Source organism: Sarcophilus harrisii, chromosome 6 (genome assembly GCF_902635505.1).
Source record: "Sarcophilus harrisii chromosome 6, mSarHar1.11, whole genome shotgun sequence".
Taxonomy (NCBI): Eukaryota; Metazoa; Chordata; class Mammalia; order Dasyuromorphia; family Dasyuridae; genus Sarcophilus; species Sarcophilus harrisii.
Window position 1 is genome coordinate 217,608,028 of NC_045431.1, and position 18,753 is coordinate 217,626,780.

The 18,753-nt window shown below is 36.4% G+C and overlaps 1 protein-coding gene across 3 annotated transcripts in view; it reads left to right on the forward strand.

Moving 5' to 3' along the window:
• Positions 1–126: 126 nt before the first annotated feature.
• DNAJC24 (DnaJ heat shock protein family (Hsp40) member C24) overlaps positions 127–18,753 on the forward strand; it is a 70,164-nt gene continuing 51,537 nt past the window's right edge. For 2 of the 3 annotated variants that reach the window (XR_004230237.1, XM_003773662.4), the window contains exons 1-2: positions 127–245; positions 3,525–3,663. Coding sequence is in view for 2 of the 3 variants with exons in the window: in XM_003773662.4 (XP_003773710.1) it covers positions 3,556–3,663 (108 nt within the window). In the remaining variant the exon portion in view is untranslated. Of the gene's footprint in view, positions 246–332; positions 580–3,524; positions 3,664–18,753 lie in introns of those variants that run through there. The other variant, XM_031942504.1, reaches the window with a different exon arrangement.

Consider the following 18,753-nt stretch of genomic DNA (forward strand, 5'->3'; position numbering starts at 1 on the left):
GTTGAGCCTGCGCAGTGGCCAGAGACTGGCTGGCCTGAGAAGCGTCCGGTCACCATGGAGACGGCGTCCGGGTCGTCAGGACGCTACGTCCGCGGGGTGCTGCAGTCATTGTGGCCCGTCTGGAAACGAGGCTTCCGCATAGGCCAGCGAAGGGAGAAAGGGAGCTCTCCACCTACTTCCGCCGGAAAGGTTCCCTCCTGAAGCGGGCGGTTCGGGCTTCTGCTCCCTCCCGGCTGGCAGCTCCGGTAAGACGGCGTCCCGTGGGGGCCGAGGGAAGCAGGAGCGCGGAGAGTGCGGGCGGGAGGGAGCGCTCCTCCGGGGGGCCTCCGCTTCGGGATGGGGTCCTAGGTCCGAGCCGAAAGGTGCCCGCTGCGCCCACCTCTTCCTTTGACAGACGCGGAAACTGAGGCTCATAGTAGAAAGGCCTTCTTTAGCCCCATTTTGGAGGGTCTGCCTTGGTCTGAAGCTGGAAGATGCTTTTTACAGATAGGGAAACTGAGGCCCAGAGAGAAGACGGTGACTTGCTCCCAGTCAAACAAGTAGGAAGTGTCCGAATCGGGATTCGCACTCAGGACTCTGGTTAGCTAACCAACACTTATACAGTTAGAATCTACTTAGTGCCTGTCTTTATAAATATTAATCTCATTTTGTCCTCACAGCAACCCAGGGAGGTGCGTGCTGCTATTATCCTTATTTTACAGATGAGGAAACTGAGGCAAAAAGAGGGTCACACATCTAGTGTCTTGAGGCTGGATTTGAATTGAGGTCCTTTTGACCTGAGGCTCAAGGCTCTCTCTGGCTCTCTCTATCTCTAGGATATTCCCATTCCCCTTGCATTTCTGCCTGACACCTACTTATTTATTAAACAAATAAAATAAAGTTATTAATTTTAAATTTTATTTAACATTTCTGTCCAGTTACATTCAAAACTGTTTTTTATTTAGAGTTTTTAAGATTTTTGAGTTCTAGGTTCCCTCACCCAAAATTAAGAAACCATATGTGAAGTTATGCAAAGCTTTTCCATAAAAGTCAAGTTGTGAAAAAAAAACAAAACAGATTTCCTACCTTAATGAAAATAACCTCAAAAAATAATAAGAGAGTGAAGAGAGGAAGAGACAGAGAGGGAGAGAGAGAGACATAGAAACAGAGACAGAGACAGAGAGAGTGAGAAAGAAACAGAAAGAGGAGGGATGGAGAATATTTCAATATGTATTCAGAAACAATCAGTTCCTTCTCTGTACACAGAGACAGGATTTTTCATAAATCCTTCAGAGTACTTGCACATTATTGTAGCAAAGTCATTTACAGCTGGTCATCTCAAAATATTCCCTGGTAGGTCTTTGATGGGGTATCCCTGTCACATCCTTTAGCCTTTTTTTTATTCTTTTAAATTTTTTTTTTTTTTTCCTGAGGCAATTGGGATTACAGAACTAGGAAGTGTCTGAGGCCAGGTTTGAACTCGGGTCCTTCTGAATTCAGGGCTGGTGCTCTATACACTGCACCAATTAGTTGTCTGTCATCCTTTAGTCTTGACAGGTCAGAAATAATAGCAAATAAAAGGTTTAGAGGGAATCCCCCAATTTTATGTTTGAGACATGATATTAATGAACAAAAATAGCTCCTTTGAAAGTCATTTTCTCATAGTGACAGATAATATTCAACAAATATTTATCAGGGAACTATATATTTAGTGTTAGAAAGGGGCCCTGAGTTTTCATGGAATCCAAACTAATTTTCTAAATGAGAGAACTCTCCAGAGTATATAAGTTTAGCTAAGTGGGACTCAGACACCAGATGCACAACCTTGGACAAGTCTTGTGTTTCCTGCATGCTTCAGTTTCTCTTGCTGTAAAGGGAAATAGCACCCACCTCCCAGGATGGTTGTGAGGATCAAAAATGAGATAATGTTTGTTAAGCAGTTATCACAGTTCTAAGAACATGAATTTACATGTTTTATTAGTCATATTTTCTTCATTTTCTCTTAGGCAATTAAGAAGTTTGAGTTATACTTTCTATTTTACATTTAATCTTGTAAATACAATTCTTTGAAAGAGTTGAATTAAGATTTAATCACCAAACATGTACAATAATTGTAATTTATGTAAGGTAAAGCAGATACAACAGAAGGGAAAATGTTTCCTTTTCTATAAAATACAGACAATAACACTCTTAGATTTGAATAGACTTAGTATGCTACTTAGAAAAGCCTACCCAGCAGATTTGACATATACTTATCTGTTTAACTTTTAAAACCTTTAAGAACCTGACACTCGGCTGGCATTCCAGACTTATTGAATTTTATTCTCCTTCCCACACTTTGTGATCCAACCAGACTAGTTTTCTCTCTGTTCCTCACCCATGACATTCCATTCCTTTTTTCCACAACTTTGCACTCAGTGATTTTGTCTTATATCCCTCCATCCCAACTTCGGGCATAGAATCCCTTATTCCAGGGTACAACCAAGCATCACTTTCCATATGAAACTACTCTTGGTCCCTCCCTTCTAACTGCTAGGGCCCTTCTTCCTTCCCACACTATCTCATATTTATTTACCTGAGTGAGGCAGCAGGAGAGGGGAGACCAATGAGTGCCCTTAGATTGTGGAGTACTCAGAAGGGAGTAAAGTATAAGAAGACTGGAAAGGCAAAAAGAGACTAGTTGCAAAAGTGTATAAAAGTTCAGAGACTATTGTATTTGATTCAGGAGGCAATAGAGAACCACTGGGATTTATTGAGTAAAGGAGTATGAGGACATGGTCAAATTTTATTCTGAAGGTTTTAAGTTTTTATTCAGAAGATCACTTTGGCAGCTGAGTAGAGGACAGACTGGAGTGGGAAGACACTGGAGGCAAGAAGAGCAACCAGGAAGATATTTCAGTAGTCCAGGATTGAGGTGCTGGGAGTTTGCATCACAGTGTTTGGGCATGAAGAGAAGGGAACATAGATAAAAAATATGTTCATAAATCCAGTGCAAATGTAGTAGGATATGAGAGCTCAAAGGCAAGAGAGGTAATTTTTTTTTTGGAGGCATTGGAGGGGTCGGAGCTGATTAAGGAGATAGCATTTTAGCTGGGCATATATAGGTATACATATGTAAATTTTATATATATTTATACATATATGTGTATGTCTGTCATGATATATAACAAATTGATTTATGTGTGCATATATATTATATACATCTATGCTGTATACTTAGTATGTGTTGGTTGTGTGTGTATATACATACATACACATATATATCATCCTTGTTTTCTCCATTATAGTGTAGATTCCTTATTAATAGATTGCTTATTATTGTATTTTTATCCCCCATCTAGTGCTTAACACACAGATTCTTAATAAATGCTTATTGACTGATTTTGTGAAGATCAAGATGATAATATAAAGTACTTCCTAAACCATAAAATTCTATAAATATGAGCTATGTAAACATTTTCAGACTTTTAAATCTAATTGCTTCCTCCCTTTTCCATTAGATTAATGTAAAGTGTAATGAAGTATTTTCAATATTTTTAATACAGTACATTAAGAAAAGGCCTTGTGCAGTGTACCATGGCTTTTGAACCCTTCCCTCGAAAGGACTGGTACAGTGTTCTGGGTGCAGACCCATCAGCAAGCATGAAAGACCTGAAACAAAAATACCAAAAGCTTGTTTTAATGGTAAGTGTTTTTTAACCTGATTTTGAATTCTGTCAGAAAAATTTTGACTCACTAATAGTACATAGTAAATGCTGAGTGGGATAAATAATGTAATTAGAATGATAATATGATTCCATTTAAAGTTTCTGTAACTTTTGGAGATGGGAAGAGTTGCCAATAAGTGGAACTACTTTTCATTAGGCTACTTATAAATCACTTTTTTTTTGCAGAATCTGTTAATTTTTTAAATGGCATGATGAAATCTCTCATTCCTTTATCACTGTAATCAAAATGTTTTGCAAACAACCGAAGATAAAGAATTGTTCTTTTTAATGTTTATCCAATGCTATCCATTATTACATATTATATATAGGAGGATGTCAGTGAATTTCTTTCATATTGTCTCTTTAAAATCAAATCTACTCTGTTTATTTTTATAATTCTCTAGGCATTTAATATATTCTATTGCATATAATATATGCTTAATGAATGTCTTTTGAATGACTGAATCAATACTATGCAAGTGATTTTTTTTTGTGTGTGTGTCTGAAAATTCCACTACAAAGAGACGTTATTGAAATAAAAATATTAGATATACTTGAAAATAAATGTTTGTTTTGGTCATTTCCCATCAGCTTTAATTAGGTATGTGTGGTTATTGTTCAGATCCTGGTTATATATATCAGGGAAATCAGGGAGAAAGAAGAAAACTAATTTGGGATTGGTAAAGAATAAAATATAAACTAATGGGATTCTATAAAAGGACTGGAGTTCACCTCGTTCTAGAGCTGGAAGAGATCTAAGAAGCTAACTAACTAGTGCAGCTTTTACCTGAACAAGAATCTCTGCCCTAGCATCTCCAAAAAGTAAGGCAAGTGTTGTGTGTAGATGCTCCAGTGAGGTAGAGATGACAATTTGTCAAAGTAGCCCATTCTTCTTTTGAACAACTATTGTCAGGAAGGTTTTCCTAATGTTGAGTTTAAATGGAAAAGACAGGATCCTTGGAACTGAGGAGGAATGGGAAATTCTTAGGATTGAAGTCCTGAAGGTAGAAAAAGAAACATTTCTGATAAGGAAGAAAAATGGGGGAGTCATCTGAAAAGACATATGGATGTATGATGAACTTTATGATCTAACTTAGATTTAAGACACAGAGAGAGAGAGTTCTACAAATCTGTATATAAGGCAAAAAAAAGATGACTTCCCCAAATAGCATCATCCCTTCGAAACAATGTCTCAAGGGATAAAGCTCCAAATGAGGTAGAGAAAGCAAGGAATAATGGAGGAATGAGTGTTTCTTTGGTGGGAGCTGGGGACCAAGTATATTGTGGGAGAGAGGAGGGGATCAAAGCCAAGATTGGACTGCATGAGATGATGACTGTTAGCACAGAGGAGACAGTTGCTCTATTTTGACTGTACTTCCCTTTCTTAGGAAAGAGAATGATTTTTGGCCTGGAAAGAACAGAACAGTAATGGCTAAGAGGGAGTTGATAATTCACATAAGAAGGCAGAAAGAGAACATTTAGATCTCCAGGATGAATTTAAGTTCTCTGGTTCAGATGAACTTCATAGTCAAGTGTGTGAAAGAACTGGCAAATGGTATTTTGACACCACCATCAGGAAAACTTTCAGAGATTTTGAAGAACACGAGATCTAGCAGGCCAGCAGAGGGACATTTGTTTTGATTTTCAAAGTGGGGAAGAGAATGGCATTTTCAGAGGCCAACAATCTTTGATTCCTAGAAAAATTCTAGAATATAGATGATTAGTGAACATCTAAGTAAGAAGCACTGATGGCCAAGAACCATGGTGACTTCATTGAGAATCTGTTATGCCAGAAGACCCTTATTTACTATTTTTGATGGGCTTCTAAACTAGATTTAGAGAATATTTTCTCTAAATTATTTTGTGCTGCCGGTGGTGGTTGTTTAGTCGTGTTCTACTCTTTGTGACCCCATTTGGAGTTCTCTTGGCAAATATACTGGAATAGTCTGCCATGTTCTTCTCCAACTTATTTTATAATTGAGGAAACGGAGGAAAAGAGAGTGAAGTGACTTGCCCAGGATCACACAACTAGTCTAAGGCCAAATTCACACTCAGAAAGATGAGTTTTCCAGGCCCAGGGCTCTATCCACTTCTCCACATAACTATCCCTAAGACTGTGAATTGTAATGCAATTAGATAGATGGTGAATGGTTTAATGGCATGAATCAAAGATTAGTCATTTGTGATTCATTGTCATTTTGGAAATGGGGCTTCAATCAAGTACAACGAGATTTGATCTGTTTTTGGCCCTGTACTGTTAAACATTTTCATGTTATTTGCTTAAAGGCACTGATGACATAATTATCAAAATTTACAAATGATTTAAAACTGTCACCCCAGAGAGAGCTGACGACCTAGAAAACAGGGTCAGTATCCATAGAGATCAACAGACTAGAACAGGTGTCAGGCTGGAGGACCAAAATGGCTGCCATATGGCCTGAGATGCTTTAAAAAGGAAATTTGTCTTTCAGAACAGTTAAGTTTTATTGTATTAATTTTTTTTTTTAAAACATCCTTAGTTCACGTGATTGGATTTGGGCCTTGGGCAGTAGATTGCTGATGCCTGTGCCAAGAGCATTGGCCTGAATTTAAGAAAGTGAACTTTAGGGGGGATAAATGTAAAGTCTTCCATCTACAGTGTCATAAGGAAGACTGGAGAGTCACTGGGAGAGAACATTTGACTGACAAAAAATCTGGCTGTGTCTTAGTGCACTAAAGACTCAGGTATGAGTTGGGAATGTGAAATGTCAGCAACTGAAGTGAAAGAACAAGAGAATGACTGCTGAACTCTGCCACGGTCAGACCTCTGTGGAGTATTGTTTTCAGTTTGGCTATCACCACTTAGGAAGAATATTGTTGAGCTAGTGCAGATGGAGAAGCAGGGGCAGCTGGGTGGTGCAATGGGTTGAGCACCAGGCCTGGGGTCACAGAGAGCTGGACTGAACAATGACTGAACAACAACATGCAGACTAGCTGAGAAAATAAGAGACCTGGAATATGGCACTTGCTTCTAGTGTCTGAATAGCTGCCATAGGGAAAGGGAGCATATTTTCTTTGTCCTCAGAGGACGGAACTAGGAGGAGCAGATGTCCACAAGTAAACTTAAACCCAGTGTCAGGAAACATTTCCTATATGGGTAAGTGTCCAGAATGGGAAAGAGCTGCCTCGGGAGGGATGGAGCCATTTCCTCCCTAGTTGTGGTTTTCAGCCAGAGACTGGGTGACCCTTTTCCCAGTAGTTTGTGTATATGTGTGGCATGTGTTGTGTGGGCATGTGTTCATGATTCATAATTCCTTTTTGATATGTTTTAGACCAGACTTTTTGTGTTTTCCACTTGTAAATATGTGATTCTGTCAGAAGCTGAGCTCAATATTTTTCTCTGAAAATCTGTTCCTCTTAAGTCTTTATTTTTCAATTGGGAGCACTACCATTTTCAGGTTCATCTAGGTTTGTGCTTATTTTCTCCCATTCTCCTTGTTCGAGTTGTCAGTTTCTGTTGATTAATGGGAATGGAGCACATGGCTCAAGTTATCCCTTGGTTTTACTACCAGGTTGCCTCGTTTGGCAGTGTTACATCTTTCTTATTATGTCTCTTTGTTATAATTCTTTGTTGATCCTATGTTGTTCTTCATAGCTATCATATAACCATCTCTTCGACTTGAAGTTGATCAGAATCAGTATTTCATGATATATGCCTATACAGCATCACTTTTGTTTCAGGGAGAAATAAGGAGTTATGAAAATGTTTTTGCAGTTTCCCAAAGAGCAATCAGCTTACCCTCCTTTTCAGTTCTGGGCCTGAATCATTGTCCATTTAATGCTTTTCTGCAAAATGTATGGACTAGTAAGCTAGCTCTCTTGTTTATCCATCTGTTGCATATTATAATGTAGGCAATAGACATTCTTTATATCCCTTTGGTTTTTCCTGTTTGAATAGTTAGCCCAAACTCTTTGGAAAGATGATGAATCCCCTTTCAGAGATTCTGCATTATTCTAGGTCCCAGACTTATGCTGATTGAGCCCAAATTCATCCATAATCAAGAACACAGAGAGAACAGGACCATTTATAGAGTTCTTGGATACATGCCTCAGTGTCTGCTTTTCTTCTCTATTCTCATGAATTCTGAGATTGAGAGGTCACTTCTCATCAAAGTTACCATCATTTCTATTTCATCAACCACTTTCTTAATTTTGGAGCAGATAGCTCTTTCATAGCTAGAAAACTGTTCCAAAATCTGACCATGGCCTTTTCACTAAGATTTACCAAGAACTCCTGAAATTAATATTTTTTCCCATAAATTTACAGAGAAATTTCAAAGAAATAAGTATTCAACTTGTCATGTTTTCAAATTGTACAGTTTTGGATTCTTAATCAGACCATAAAGTTTTTCTTATGCTAATGAACTTTTAGAAATCTAGCATCTGCTGTTCAGTGTCAGGAATTATGTTGTCCCATTTACAGGTGTGAGGCCCAAGTCATGGCTTCTTTTGATGCAACCTTGATCTTTTCATTGCTCACCTGGTTGCACAGCTCAGGGCCTTTCTGACTTTTCTACCATTCCCTCTTCCCCCAGACGGTGTGCTTCTCCTGTTGTATGTGTGTTCTCTCATTAGATTGTAAACTGTTCTTTGAGGAGAAGGACTGCTTTTTTCACATTTATATTCACAGAATTTCAAGTGAATTTTACTTTGTAGAGCCAGAGTAGAGGTTTTTGACCTTGTATAAGATCCCTTTGGCTGCCTAGTGAAATCTGTGGACTCTCTTCTCAGAAGAATTGTTTTAAATTCAGAAAAATAAATTGTTATATATTTATGTCCGATTCTTCATGACCCCATTTGGGCTTTTCTCGGCAAAGAAACATGTTTCTTTGGAGTGTATTGGAGTGATTTGCCAATTGATGAGTATCCCCTCAGTTTCTAATGTTTTGCCTCTACTACAAGAGCTTCTATACATATTTTTTTTCACATGTGTCTTTTTCCTTTTGTTTTGATCTCTTTGAGATACCCATCTGGTTATGGTATTTTTGAATCAAAGAGTATCCAGTTTTATATTGCTATGATTTTAAATTGTTTAAATTGTTCTTTAAAATGGTTGGACTGGTTCAAAATTCTATCAGCTATTCACTGGTGTACTTACTTTCCCACATCCTTTCTATCATTTGTTATTTTTGAAAGTAATTTGCCCATCTTTCATCAATAGTGATTTAGAGCATTTTTTTATGTCTATAGAAAACTGATTTCTTCTGAAAACTGCTTCTTTCTATCTTTGGATCATTTATTCCCTCCCAGCCCCTTTTCTCCTCCAATGTAAAAGCTCTTATTTTCCTGCCTCTTTTTTTTTTTTTTTTTTTGAGACAATTTCCCAGATTTTACTTCTCCTTTTCCCAGTGCATCCCTATTTCTCACTTCTTCATCTTTTTTGGAGATCATTTCAACATAATTGACTCATATCCATGCCCTCTGTCTATGTAAAGTCCATTTAACTATCCTAACAATGATAAAGTTTGTAGGAGTTACAAGAAACATCTTTCTATACAGGCACATAAACAGTTTAACTTTGTTGAGAGCCTTATGATTATTCTTTCATGTTTACCTTTTTATATTTCCCATGAGTTGTGTGTTTGAATGTCAAATTTTCTATTCAGCTTTGGTCTTTTCATCAGAAATTGTGGGAAGCTCTCTTATTTTATTAAATGTCTTTTTTACTCACTGGAAAGATACTAAGATTTGCTGGGTAGGTTATTCTTGATTGTAATCTTGCCTTCCAGAATATATTCTAAGCTTTTCTACTCATTTGACCTGGAAGTTATTAAATCTTGTGTGATCCTTAGTTTGGCTCCACAGAATTTGATTTGTTTCTTTCTGGCTACTTGAAGTATTTTTTCTTTGATTAGAGAATTCTGGAATATGACTATAATATTCCTGGGAGTTTTCATTTTGGAATCTTGTTTCAGAATGTGTTCTGTTAATTTCTTCAGTTTCTATTTTATTCACGGGATCTAAAATACCAAGGTAGTTTTTCTTGATAATTTCTTGAAATATGATGTCTAGACTATTTTTTTGATCATGGCTTTCAGATAGTCCAATAATTTTAAAATTATCTCTCATTGATCTGCTTTCCAAGTCAATTGTTTATAAGAAGACATTTTTCATTTTCTTCTATTTTGTCATTCTATTGACTTTGTTTTATTATTTCTTGATGCCTCTTGGACTTAGTAGCTTCTACTTGCCCAGTCTTCATTTTTAAGAAATGATTTCCTTCAGTGAATTTTTCTACCTCTTTTTCCATTTGGCCAATTATAGTTTTTAAGGAGTTTTCTTCAGCAGATTTTTGCACTTCTTTATACCATTAGCTTAGTTATGTTTTTTGAAGTATCACTTCAGTATTTTTTGTGCTTCTTTTATCAAGCTATTCATAGTTTTCCTATATCACTCTCATTTCTTTTCTCCTATTTTCCCTGTACCACTCATCTCTTTTTTTAGTTTGTTTTTCCAGGAATTCTTGTTGGGCTTGGTTTTAATTAACATTTTTTGAGGCTTTGTTTTGTAGTTATTTTCATATTGTTCAGAATTCTAAGTTTAGTCTTGGTATTCCATGTTATCTTAGTGGCTTTTTATAGTAAATTTTGTTGTTGTTGTTTAATCATTTTCCCAGCTTATTTTTTGACTTTGAACTTTATATTAAAGTTAGGCTTTGGTCATCTTGAAGTGAAGCACTGTCCTAAGCCTCAGGCTTTTCCATGCTGCTATTTTCAGAGCTACTTAGAGGGGTCTCTACAAGGTTTTGGTGCTTCCACAGTTGTGTGATGGTCACTGGAAGAGCTGTAGTCACTGCTCTCCTGATCTGTGCTATATTCTTTACCAAGAAAGGGCCCTGATCCCCTGCAGCACTAGTGCTGTCTTTGTTTTGGAATTGTGAGCAAGACCCTGCTCTCTTGAGACTGACTCCAGTGCTATTTATTCATTGCCGTGGAACTGAGAACCAGAGCTGCATATGGGCACTTGGGTTGGCAATAAGTGCTAGCAAAAGCTCCCTTATGATCTTTTTATGATCAGTTTATCCCCCTTACCATTTCTTTTATCCTTGGCATTAAACACTCTTTAGCCTTCTTATATCTTCTCTAATCTACTTTTCAGCCTTTCTTTTTGCCCAGATTTGTGATTCCAGTTTCAGTTGGAAAACTCTTAACTACTAATCTAGATGGATACTCTTATGCCTGAGAAAGTGAGAAGTTAATTTGACTTGCCTTGGATCATCCTTCACATATCTGAGGTGAGATTTGAACGAAGATGGAAGTCTTGCTGACTCCAAGGCTTTCTCTCTCCACTGTGCTAACACTCTGTCAAACACATTTTGTCTTTACCTTTTATATTCTTAAGCTCTAGCCAGATTTTTCTGAGTTGTCAGTCAAACTCTACATACCATTTCTTTCCTTTGTACATTTGTGAGCCATCCCTCGAGTCTGGAATGGGCTTACTCCCTACTTCCTTTTCATTTCCTATTATTGAAATGGTTTTTATGAAAGCTCAAATATCACCTCTTATTCCATGACACTTTTCCCACATTTGTACAGCAACAAGAACAAATCTGCTCTTCCTCCTCAAATTTTCCAATAGTAGTTTGTCCTAATTTCTGTCATCCTATCAGGTTCTCCCTTCTGTTATATTTATGTTACTATCATAAGCACTTCTGGTAGGTTTTAAGGGTATTTCTAACAACTAGCAGGTACTGGCTTATGTAGCAAGCACTTGATAATATTTTTTCTAATTAAATTTCAATTTTAATTCTATATATAAGTGAATTTCTATATATTTAATTTTATTTTATCATTGACTTTAGTTACAAAGTTGGTAATGTCATGTTTAAAACAGTTTCCAAGTTAAATGGGATAAAATGATATACTGGTAAGTAACGTTCAACAAAAGTCAAACAACTTGAATTCAAAATAATCCTTTTTATTGGTAGAATAGTTGAAAGACCTAAAGAATTAAAGAAAAAATGTGATGTGACCTCAATGACTTCCAGCTTTTTTTGTGGGGGAGAGGGGTTATCCCTGGGCTTCCTTTCCTCATGCAAAAGGAAATGCTTTAGCTCCAGGATATTGAAAGCTCTTTTCAGTTCTAACAATCTAGGATTGTGTGATTATTCCTTTGATCTGGGACTTTGTCTAAGAATCCTTGAAATTTCTGTTCACAAATATAGAGTTGGAAGAAGTGGAGAGTTGTTCAGTCCAGCCACCCTGTGCTTACCAATCTAGTTCTTTCCTATGGCAGTGGCACAGTTGTGTCACATGAGCTCATCTCTATCCGGGGATAAATAAAGATATCACCAGCATCAATGGCATCATCTCTCCTGAAGCTGAAACTTACCTCTTGAGCATCTCTCTTTGCCAAGAGAGAAGGCTCGTCGTTTTCTCAAATTGTTCTTTTTCAAGTCTGGCTGACCTTGCAGCTACTACCCTTCAGCCAGATAGAGAGAAGAGTCTTGGGGTTAGAGTTCCTTTGTACATCTCTAGTCTAAGGAAGCTGTATTATACCAGCCATTACATTTCTTCTCGCTCAATAGCTGGATCAGGATGTTTTTACTGGTTAGTCTTTCTTATTATATACAATTTATAGAGCAGTAGTTTACAGTAGATACTTAATAAATGCTTGTTGAATGATAGCAGTGATGAAGTGTTTTAAAATGAGCTAATTATTTACAGGTCACTTGCCGAGTAACCTCAGTAATCTAGGACATAGCTAAAAATCAATAAGTTGTCCAAAAAGGCTCCAGAGCAGCCAGTATTGATGTTATAAAAAGCTGTGCATGAAATCTATTCTTGGGGATGGTTCTTCAACCACTTACACTTGATTATTTGGTTCCTTAGCCCAAAGCAGATTAGAAATAGCGAATCAGGAGGAGATGTGAGCTGGTGGAAATAATAGGAAATGACACCTGGCAGTAAGGAAAGCAGAAAAGAGCCTCCTCCCCTTTTTTTTTTAAAGGAAAATAAAATTTTATTTGGACTTGAAAAGGGCAGCTGTCACAGAAGCCATCTCCGTGAGTGAAGAGCCCATCCACCAGTTGTGGAAAGGACCCTGCCATCAGGAGCGAGGCGCTTCTCAGCTGTCATGTCCTCCAGCTCAACAGCATTGAACTTGGGGAGCTTCTTGGAGACAGGAGTCGTTTAGTAGCTAGAGAGCTTGAATGTGGCTCTGTGCAAAGTCTCAATCACATAGTTTTTAATTTGGATCTTGGATAGTGTAGCCAGTGCACACCTGGGCTTTCTGAAGGGCCCAGGCTTTGCTTGAAGACCTCCGGCACAGGGAACCTACTGCCTCTTGAGGACAGTTACAATTGTCAGAGGTGCTTCCTGCCATCTGACTTAAATTACCTCTTTGTAACTTCTTATTTCTCCTGGTTCTTCAATGTGAGACCAAGTGGAAAAAGTCTAAATTCTCCTCTGTGAGACAATCCTAAGTACCTTAAGACAGATCTCATATTCCTTCTGAGGCTTTTCTCAGTCTGGTTCAAGTCATTAAACATTTATTATGTACCTAGTAAGTGCCTGTTACTGTTAAGCACTATGATACAGAAAGAGGCCAAAGGCAGGCCCTGCCCTCCAGGAAGTCATAGTCTAATGGAGAGACAATGGGTAAGCAAATATATACAAAGCAGATGGATATAGGAGAGCTGGAATAATTAAAAGAGGGAAAGTAGTGGAATTTTTGAAAATTTAATTTTAGGTTTTTGTTACATTTTAAGTTCTGAAATGTTTTCTTTCCTTGCTCCTTTTCCACCCCACACTGAGAGAAGACTGCCATTTCTCTATCTCTGTCTCTGTCTCCCTCCCTCTCTCTCTCTCTCTCTCTCTCACACACACACATGTAAAACTATACTATGTATCCTTGTATTTATCCCTTTTTTATCTGGTAGTAGATAGCATCTTCCTTCATAGGTTCTTTGTAGTTGATTTGAATATTTAAAATACTCAGAGTAGCTTAGTCATTCAGTTATTCTTTGAACAATATTACTGTTACTATATGCAGCATTCTCTTGGTTCTGCTCATTTTATTCTTCATTCTTTTGTGGAAGTCTTTTTAATATTTTTCTAAAATCAATCTCATTATACTTTCTTATAATATAATATAATCCCATCATAATCATAAACCACAACTTGTTTAGCTACTTCCCAATTGATGGGTGTCCCCTCAATTTCCAGTTCTTTGCCATCACAAAGAGAGGTATTATAAATATTTTAGAAAAGATAGCTTCTTTTTCCTCATAGTGGTATTCCTGGGTCAAAGGGTATATACACAATTTTATAATTCTCTGGGTATAATTCCTCTCAAAAATGGTTGGATTGGTTCACAGTTCTACCAATGGTGTATTAGTGTCCCAATTTTCCTGTAATCCAACATGTCATTTTCCCCTTCTATTGGTTTATCCCACATCTGAATGGGGCGAGATGATATCTCAAAGTTGTTTTAATTTGCATTTCTCTAATAAATAATATTGAAAAACATTTTTTCAAATGAATATATATATGTGTGTGTGTGTATATATATACCTTTATAAATCTTTGATTTCTTCATCAAAAAAAAAAAATGCCTGTTTATAGCCTTTGAGAAAGCACTAGAATTTTGGGGGTAAGGGAAAGCTTCCTGTAGAAGGTGGGTCTTTTGAACCTTCTTTAGCTTTTCAGCATCCTCCTTCTATCAGAATGTCCAGAGCCAAATGTAATAGCCCAGACCAGGCCTGGGGACTGGAGAGTACGTCCTGAGGCTGAGTCCTTTTTCATAGAGTCTGAGATCACGCAGCTCTTTCGGCTGCCTCCTAATACTCGGAGTCATACTAAGTTTGCAGGCCACTCGGACCTCTAGACCTTTTTTCAGAACTGCTCACTCTTCCCGGCTCCCCCACTGTACAGTCGTGAAATCGACTTTGTATTCACAGCATAAAGCTTTCCATTTAGCCCTATTGAATTTCATCTTGTTAGATTCAGCCCAGTGCTCTAACCTGTCAAGATCTTTGTGAATCCTGTCATCCAGCATGTCATCTGTTCCTTCCAGTTTGTGTTATTTTCAGATTGTATGACCACATCCTCCATGCCTTTGCACAAATTATTAATAAAAATGTTAACTAGCATGGGGTCAAGCCTAGATCCCTGCGTGTATTCCACTGGGGCTTTCCTGTCACACTGATAACAACTCTTTGAGTCTGGCCCTAACCATTCTGTATCCAGCTTATCATTTAACCCCCATCTTTTCCAAGTTTTCCACAAGAGGAATGTGGGATGCTTTATCAAAAGCTTTGGAGTAATCTGAAACCTAGGTGAGCTATAGCTACAACTTTCCCTTCATCTACTGGAGTAAGTATGAAAAAAGGCAGTGAGGTCATTGGGATGTGGACTTTTCTTAGGGTTCTGCTGACCCTTCATGATCAGTACTTCCTTTTTTGGGTGTTTGGCAGATGTCTCTTTAATGGCCATTCTGGAACTTTTCCCAGAGTTGAAGTCAAGCTCATTGGCCTAGAATCTTCTTGTTTTTGTCTTTGAAAATCTAAAATATAATTTGTCCTTCCTCAGCACTGTGGAAGTCTCACCTTTTCCATTCCTTTTCAGATATTCTGTAGTGGATCAGGAGTCATATTTGGCAATTCTTCCCAGCCTGGAGATGGAGTTCATTGATACTCTTGTCTCCTCACTCACTTTGGGTGATTTGTTGTCTCTCCGTGCTGAATGTAGCTTAATATCTCATTGGATTTTTTTGGCTACCACAGACCTGGGTTGTTTTTTTCCTCCCCAGATAAATGCTCAAATAAGAAATTATCCTTGAGTCAGCAAAAATAAAATTTTGAGGGAAACCAAATTAGTACCTGGATCCTACTTATTAATAATTTTTTGGTAATTATTGTGTAAACTAATGTTTGATGTTCACATTTACACTTGACATTTTGAATAATCCTGTTGTCTGCCTATGTTTTCAGCATTAAGTCACAACACAGTTGGATAGTGTTAAAAATGCAACATGCGACTAACTAGTATCATTCAGTGTCCAACTTTCATAAAAAGACACATTTATTATTTATTTGCAGTTAGTCAAGTACAGAAAACTTCTCTTTTAACACCTCTTGCATAATTAGTTCTAGTGAAATATTCAAAACAACTGAGACTACAGAGTTTACAACACATGGTGAATTAGTAAATATTGTTTGTATGTTCCAAGTTTTGCAAATGTTCTCTGTATTTAAGCTATGTTTTACACTCTTTCTTTTGAATACAAGTACTAATAATTTTCTTTTTACAAACATACTAAGGACCTACTATATTCCTGTGCTCCATGTTGGAAAATAAAGGCAAATAGGACACAGTCACTTTCTTCTAGAACATTATAGTCTGATAGAGGAAAGAAGATATGTGAACAGATAAATACAAATTATAAAGGTTTATAAATTCAAATGAGTGGAGGATTCAAACAACAAATTTTAGATTAAAATGTTGTATGTGAAAAATAAATTTTAAATGCAAAATCAATTTTAAAGATGCTTCAGAACTAACCAACGTGACTTCTATATCATAATTTGCTAAATAAAAAGTTAGGATCTTTTCATCTGGTAAGTTAAACATTATTTTGCAATTTTGTCCTTTTTTTACCATTAATAATGGGATAAATAACTTTTTTATAAAAATTAACTTCTATTACTTTTGTTATGTTCTACTAATAATTTAATATTTTAGAGATCTTAGCTATTTAGTTATGTTATTTTGATCTTTTTTCAGCTGTTACATATTTGAAAATTGCTGTTTACTAAGGATAAATCTTCCCCCCAAAAAGCTTTGTCTATTTGAAAATTGGGTGTCTGTTCCTATTGATGCTGATAATATTATAGGATACCTTTCAACTGGAAAAGAATTATTGTGTAGGAAAATTATATGCTGCTGTTACAATATGCTCCCTAATCTTAAAGGAAATCCGTGTAATTTGAGGAAGGAGTATACAGGGTGTTCTGATTCTTAAAGGAGGAAGGATATGAAATGCTGTTTATTACTTGTGTGGGCATTCAGAGTTTTATTATTATTTTAAATAGTTATCTCTAAACTAGAAAGAGGTAGTAATATAAGTCATTTAAATTCCTCCAGGAATCAAGAAGGAGCTTAAAAGAAATAATCATATCAGAAAAGGAGAGACTGTGGAATGAGATCTTTATATACAGGTCTGTAGACCATTTTTCAAAATAGAAAAAAAGTATTTTAGGTATGAAGACAAATTTCACGAGAAAAAAAAAATCCTAGAATGTTTTAAGTAAAAATAACAAGATTTACTTGCTCATTATAGAAGATGTTAGTGTTGAGGTTTTAGAAATGTACATCAGCTAATCTGCTTTTTTGATGCTATATGGTACCACACAAGAGAATTTAAAACAGACATGTGAATTCCTTAATGTAAATATGAAATCATCAATATAAATATTCTGCTCTTGGATCTTCTCAGAAAAGAAGATATTTGAAAAGTTTAAAAGTCATAGATGATAAATACTAAAATTATTTTGGAAAAAATGACTGTGATTCCATTTGGGATTTTCTTGGCAAAGATATTGGAATGATTTGCCATTTCTCTCTCACATCCATTTTACAGATGAAGAAATAAGGCACACAAGATTAAATGACTGCCTAATGACCACACTTAGCTAGAAAGTGTCTGAGGCCAGATTTGAATTCAGGAAGATGAGTTTTCTTGATTCCAGGCCCAGCATTCTACCATTGCACCCACTTAGCTGCCCTTTGCAAAAATAGATGCATGAAAAAAATCAATAATGATAATAATAGGGAAGAAGCTTGATATAGTTGAAGAAGTGTCAGATTCCTATCTTTAATGCTTATTAGCTGTGTAAAATGAACAAGTCTCAAAGTCTCTGAGCCCCAGATTCTTTATTTGTAAAGTGGGGAAGATTTTTAGCTGCACCAACAAACTTCCAGGATTGTTATAAGGAAAGAAAGCACTTTGTAAATTCTTAATCCTAATTTTAAAAGTTTTTGTCATTGTATCAATGATAATACTTATATATTGTGAGTAAATATAAACCCAGAGAGATTTAATAATCATTCCATATCACAAAATAAGTTGTTAAGCTGTGTCTTTTGAGTCTAAAACAGATGAAATTCTACTCTTTCTTTTATAGATTTCCAGTGATTCTTTTTCTTAGCACATGCTATTAAAATCTATCATATCTACATAATCCTTTTCTTTATCTTGTGATATAAATTACTAATAACAACTGAGTTATACATGCATAACATTGTTATGGATATGTGAAATTTTTAAATATCTAAATTTAATGTTTTATGTACTTGGGCATTTCTTTTAGCTATTTTTTCATTGAAGTTTCTCTTAAATATGTCAGTTTTTTTATGCCTTAATAGATTATGAAGAACATATTTTTTTCTTAAGGATAGATTACTGGTGCTGGTATGATATGAATATCATAGGTTGTAAAGGTATAGAATTTAGTAGATACCGATCCTTTAGCAATAACTTGAAACTTACTTTTTTGAAAAAAAAAAAATCTGTGAAAGATCGATCTTTTAGTCATTGGCTTCTGGGCTTTCCAGGATGATGTAATCTGGCTGTCTTTTAAAAATAATGGTTAAAATAAATAATTTACTTTGCCCCCTCCCTGCCCCTTTACCATTGTTTCTGCTATTGCATTCTCTTTTTTTTTCCCTGCTTTTTTGTTTTCTTTTTCATTCTTCCCTTTCGGTTTTCTTCTTCTTGTGACAATTCTGTGCATCTAATTTTGGTATTGGTAGGACTGATAGGAAATTAAATCAACCCTTCTTTTTCCCACTATTTGTATCTTAAGGACTTGCCTCTTAAAAAATGTTTGTGTTGCCTTATGGGGACAGCCAGGTGACTCAGTGAATAGAACACTGAGCCTGGAGTTAGGAAGATCTGAGTTCAGATTTAGCATGAAACATTAGATGTGTGATCCTGGGCAAGCTACTTAACCAAAGTGCCTCAGTTTCTTAATCTGTGAAATAGGAACCTCTCAGAGTTTTTGTGAAAATGAAAAGAGAAAAATATA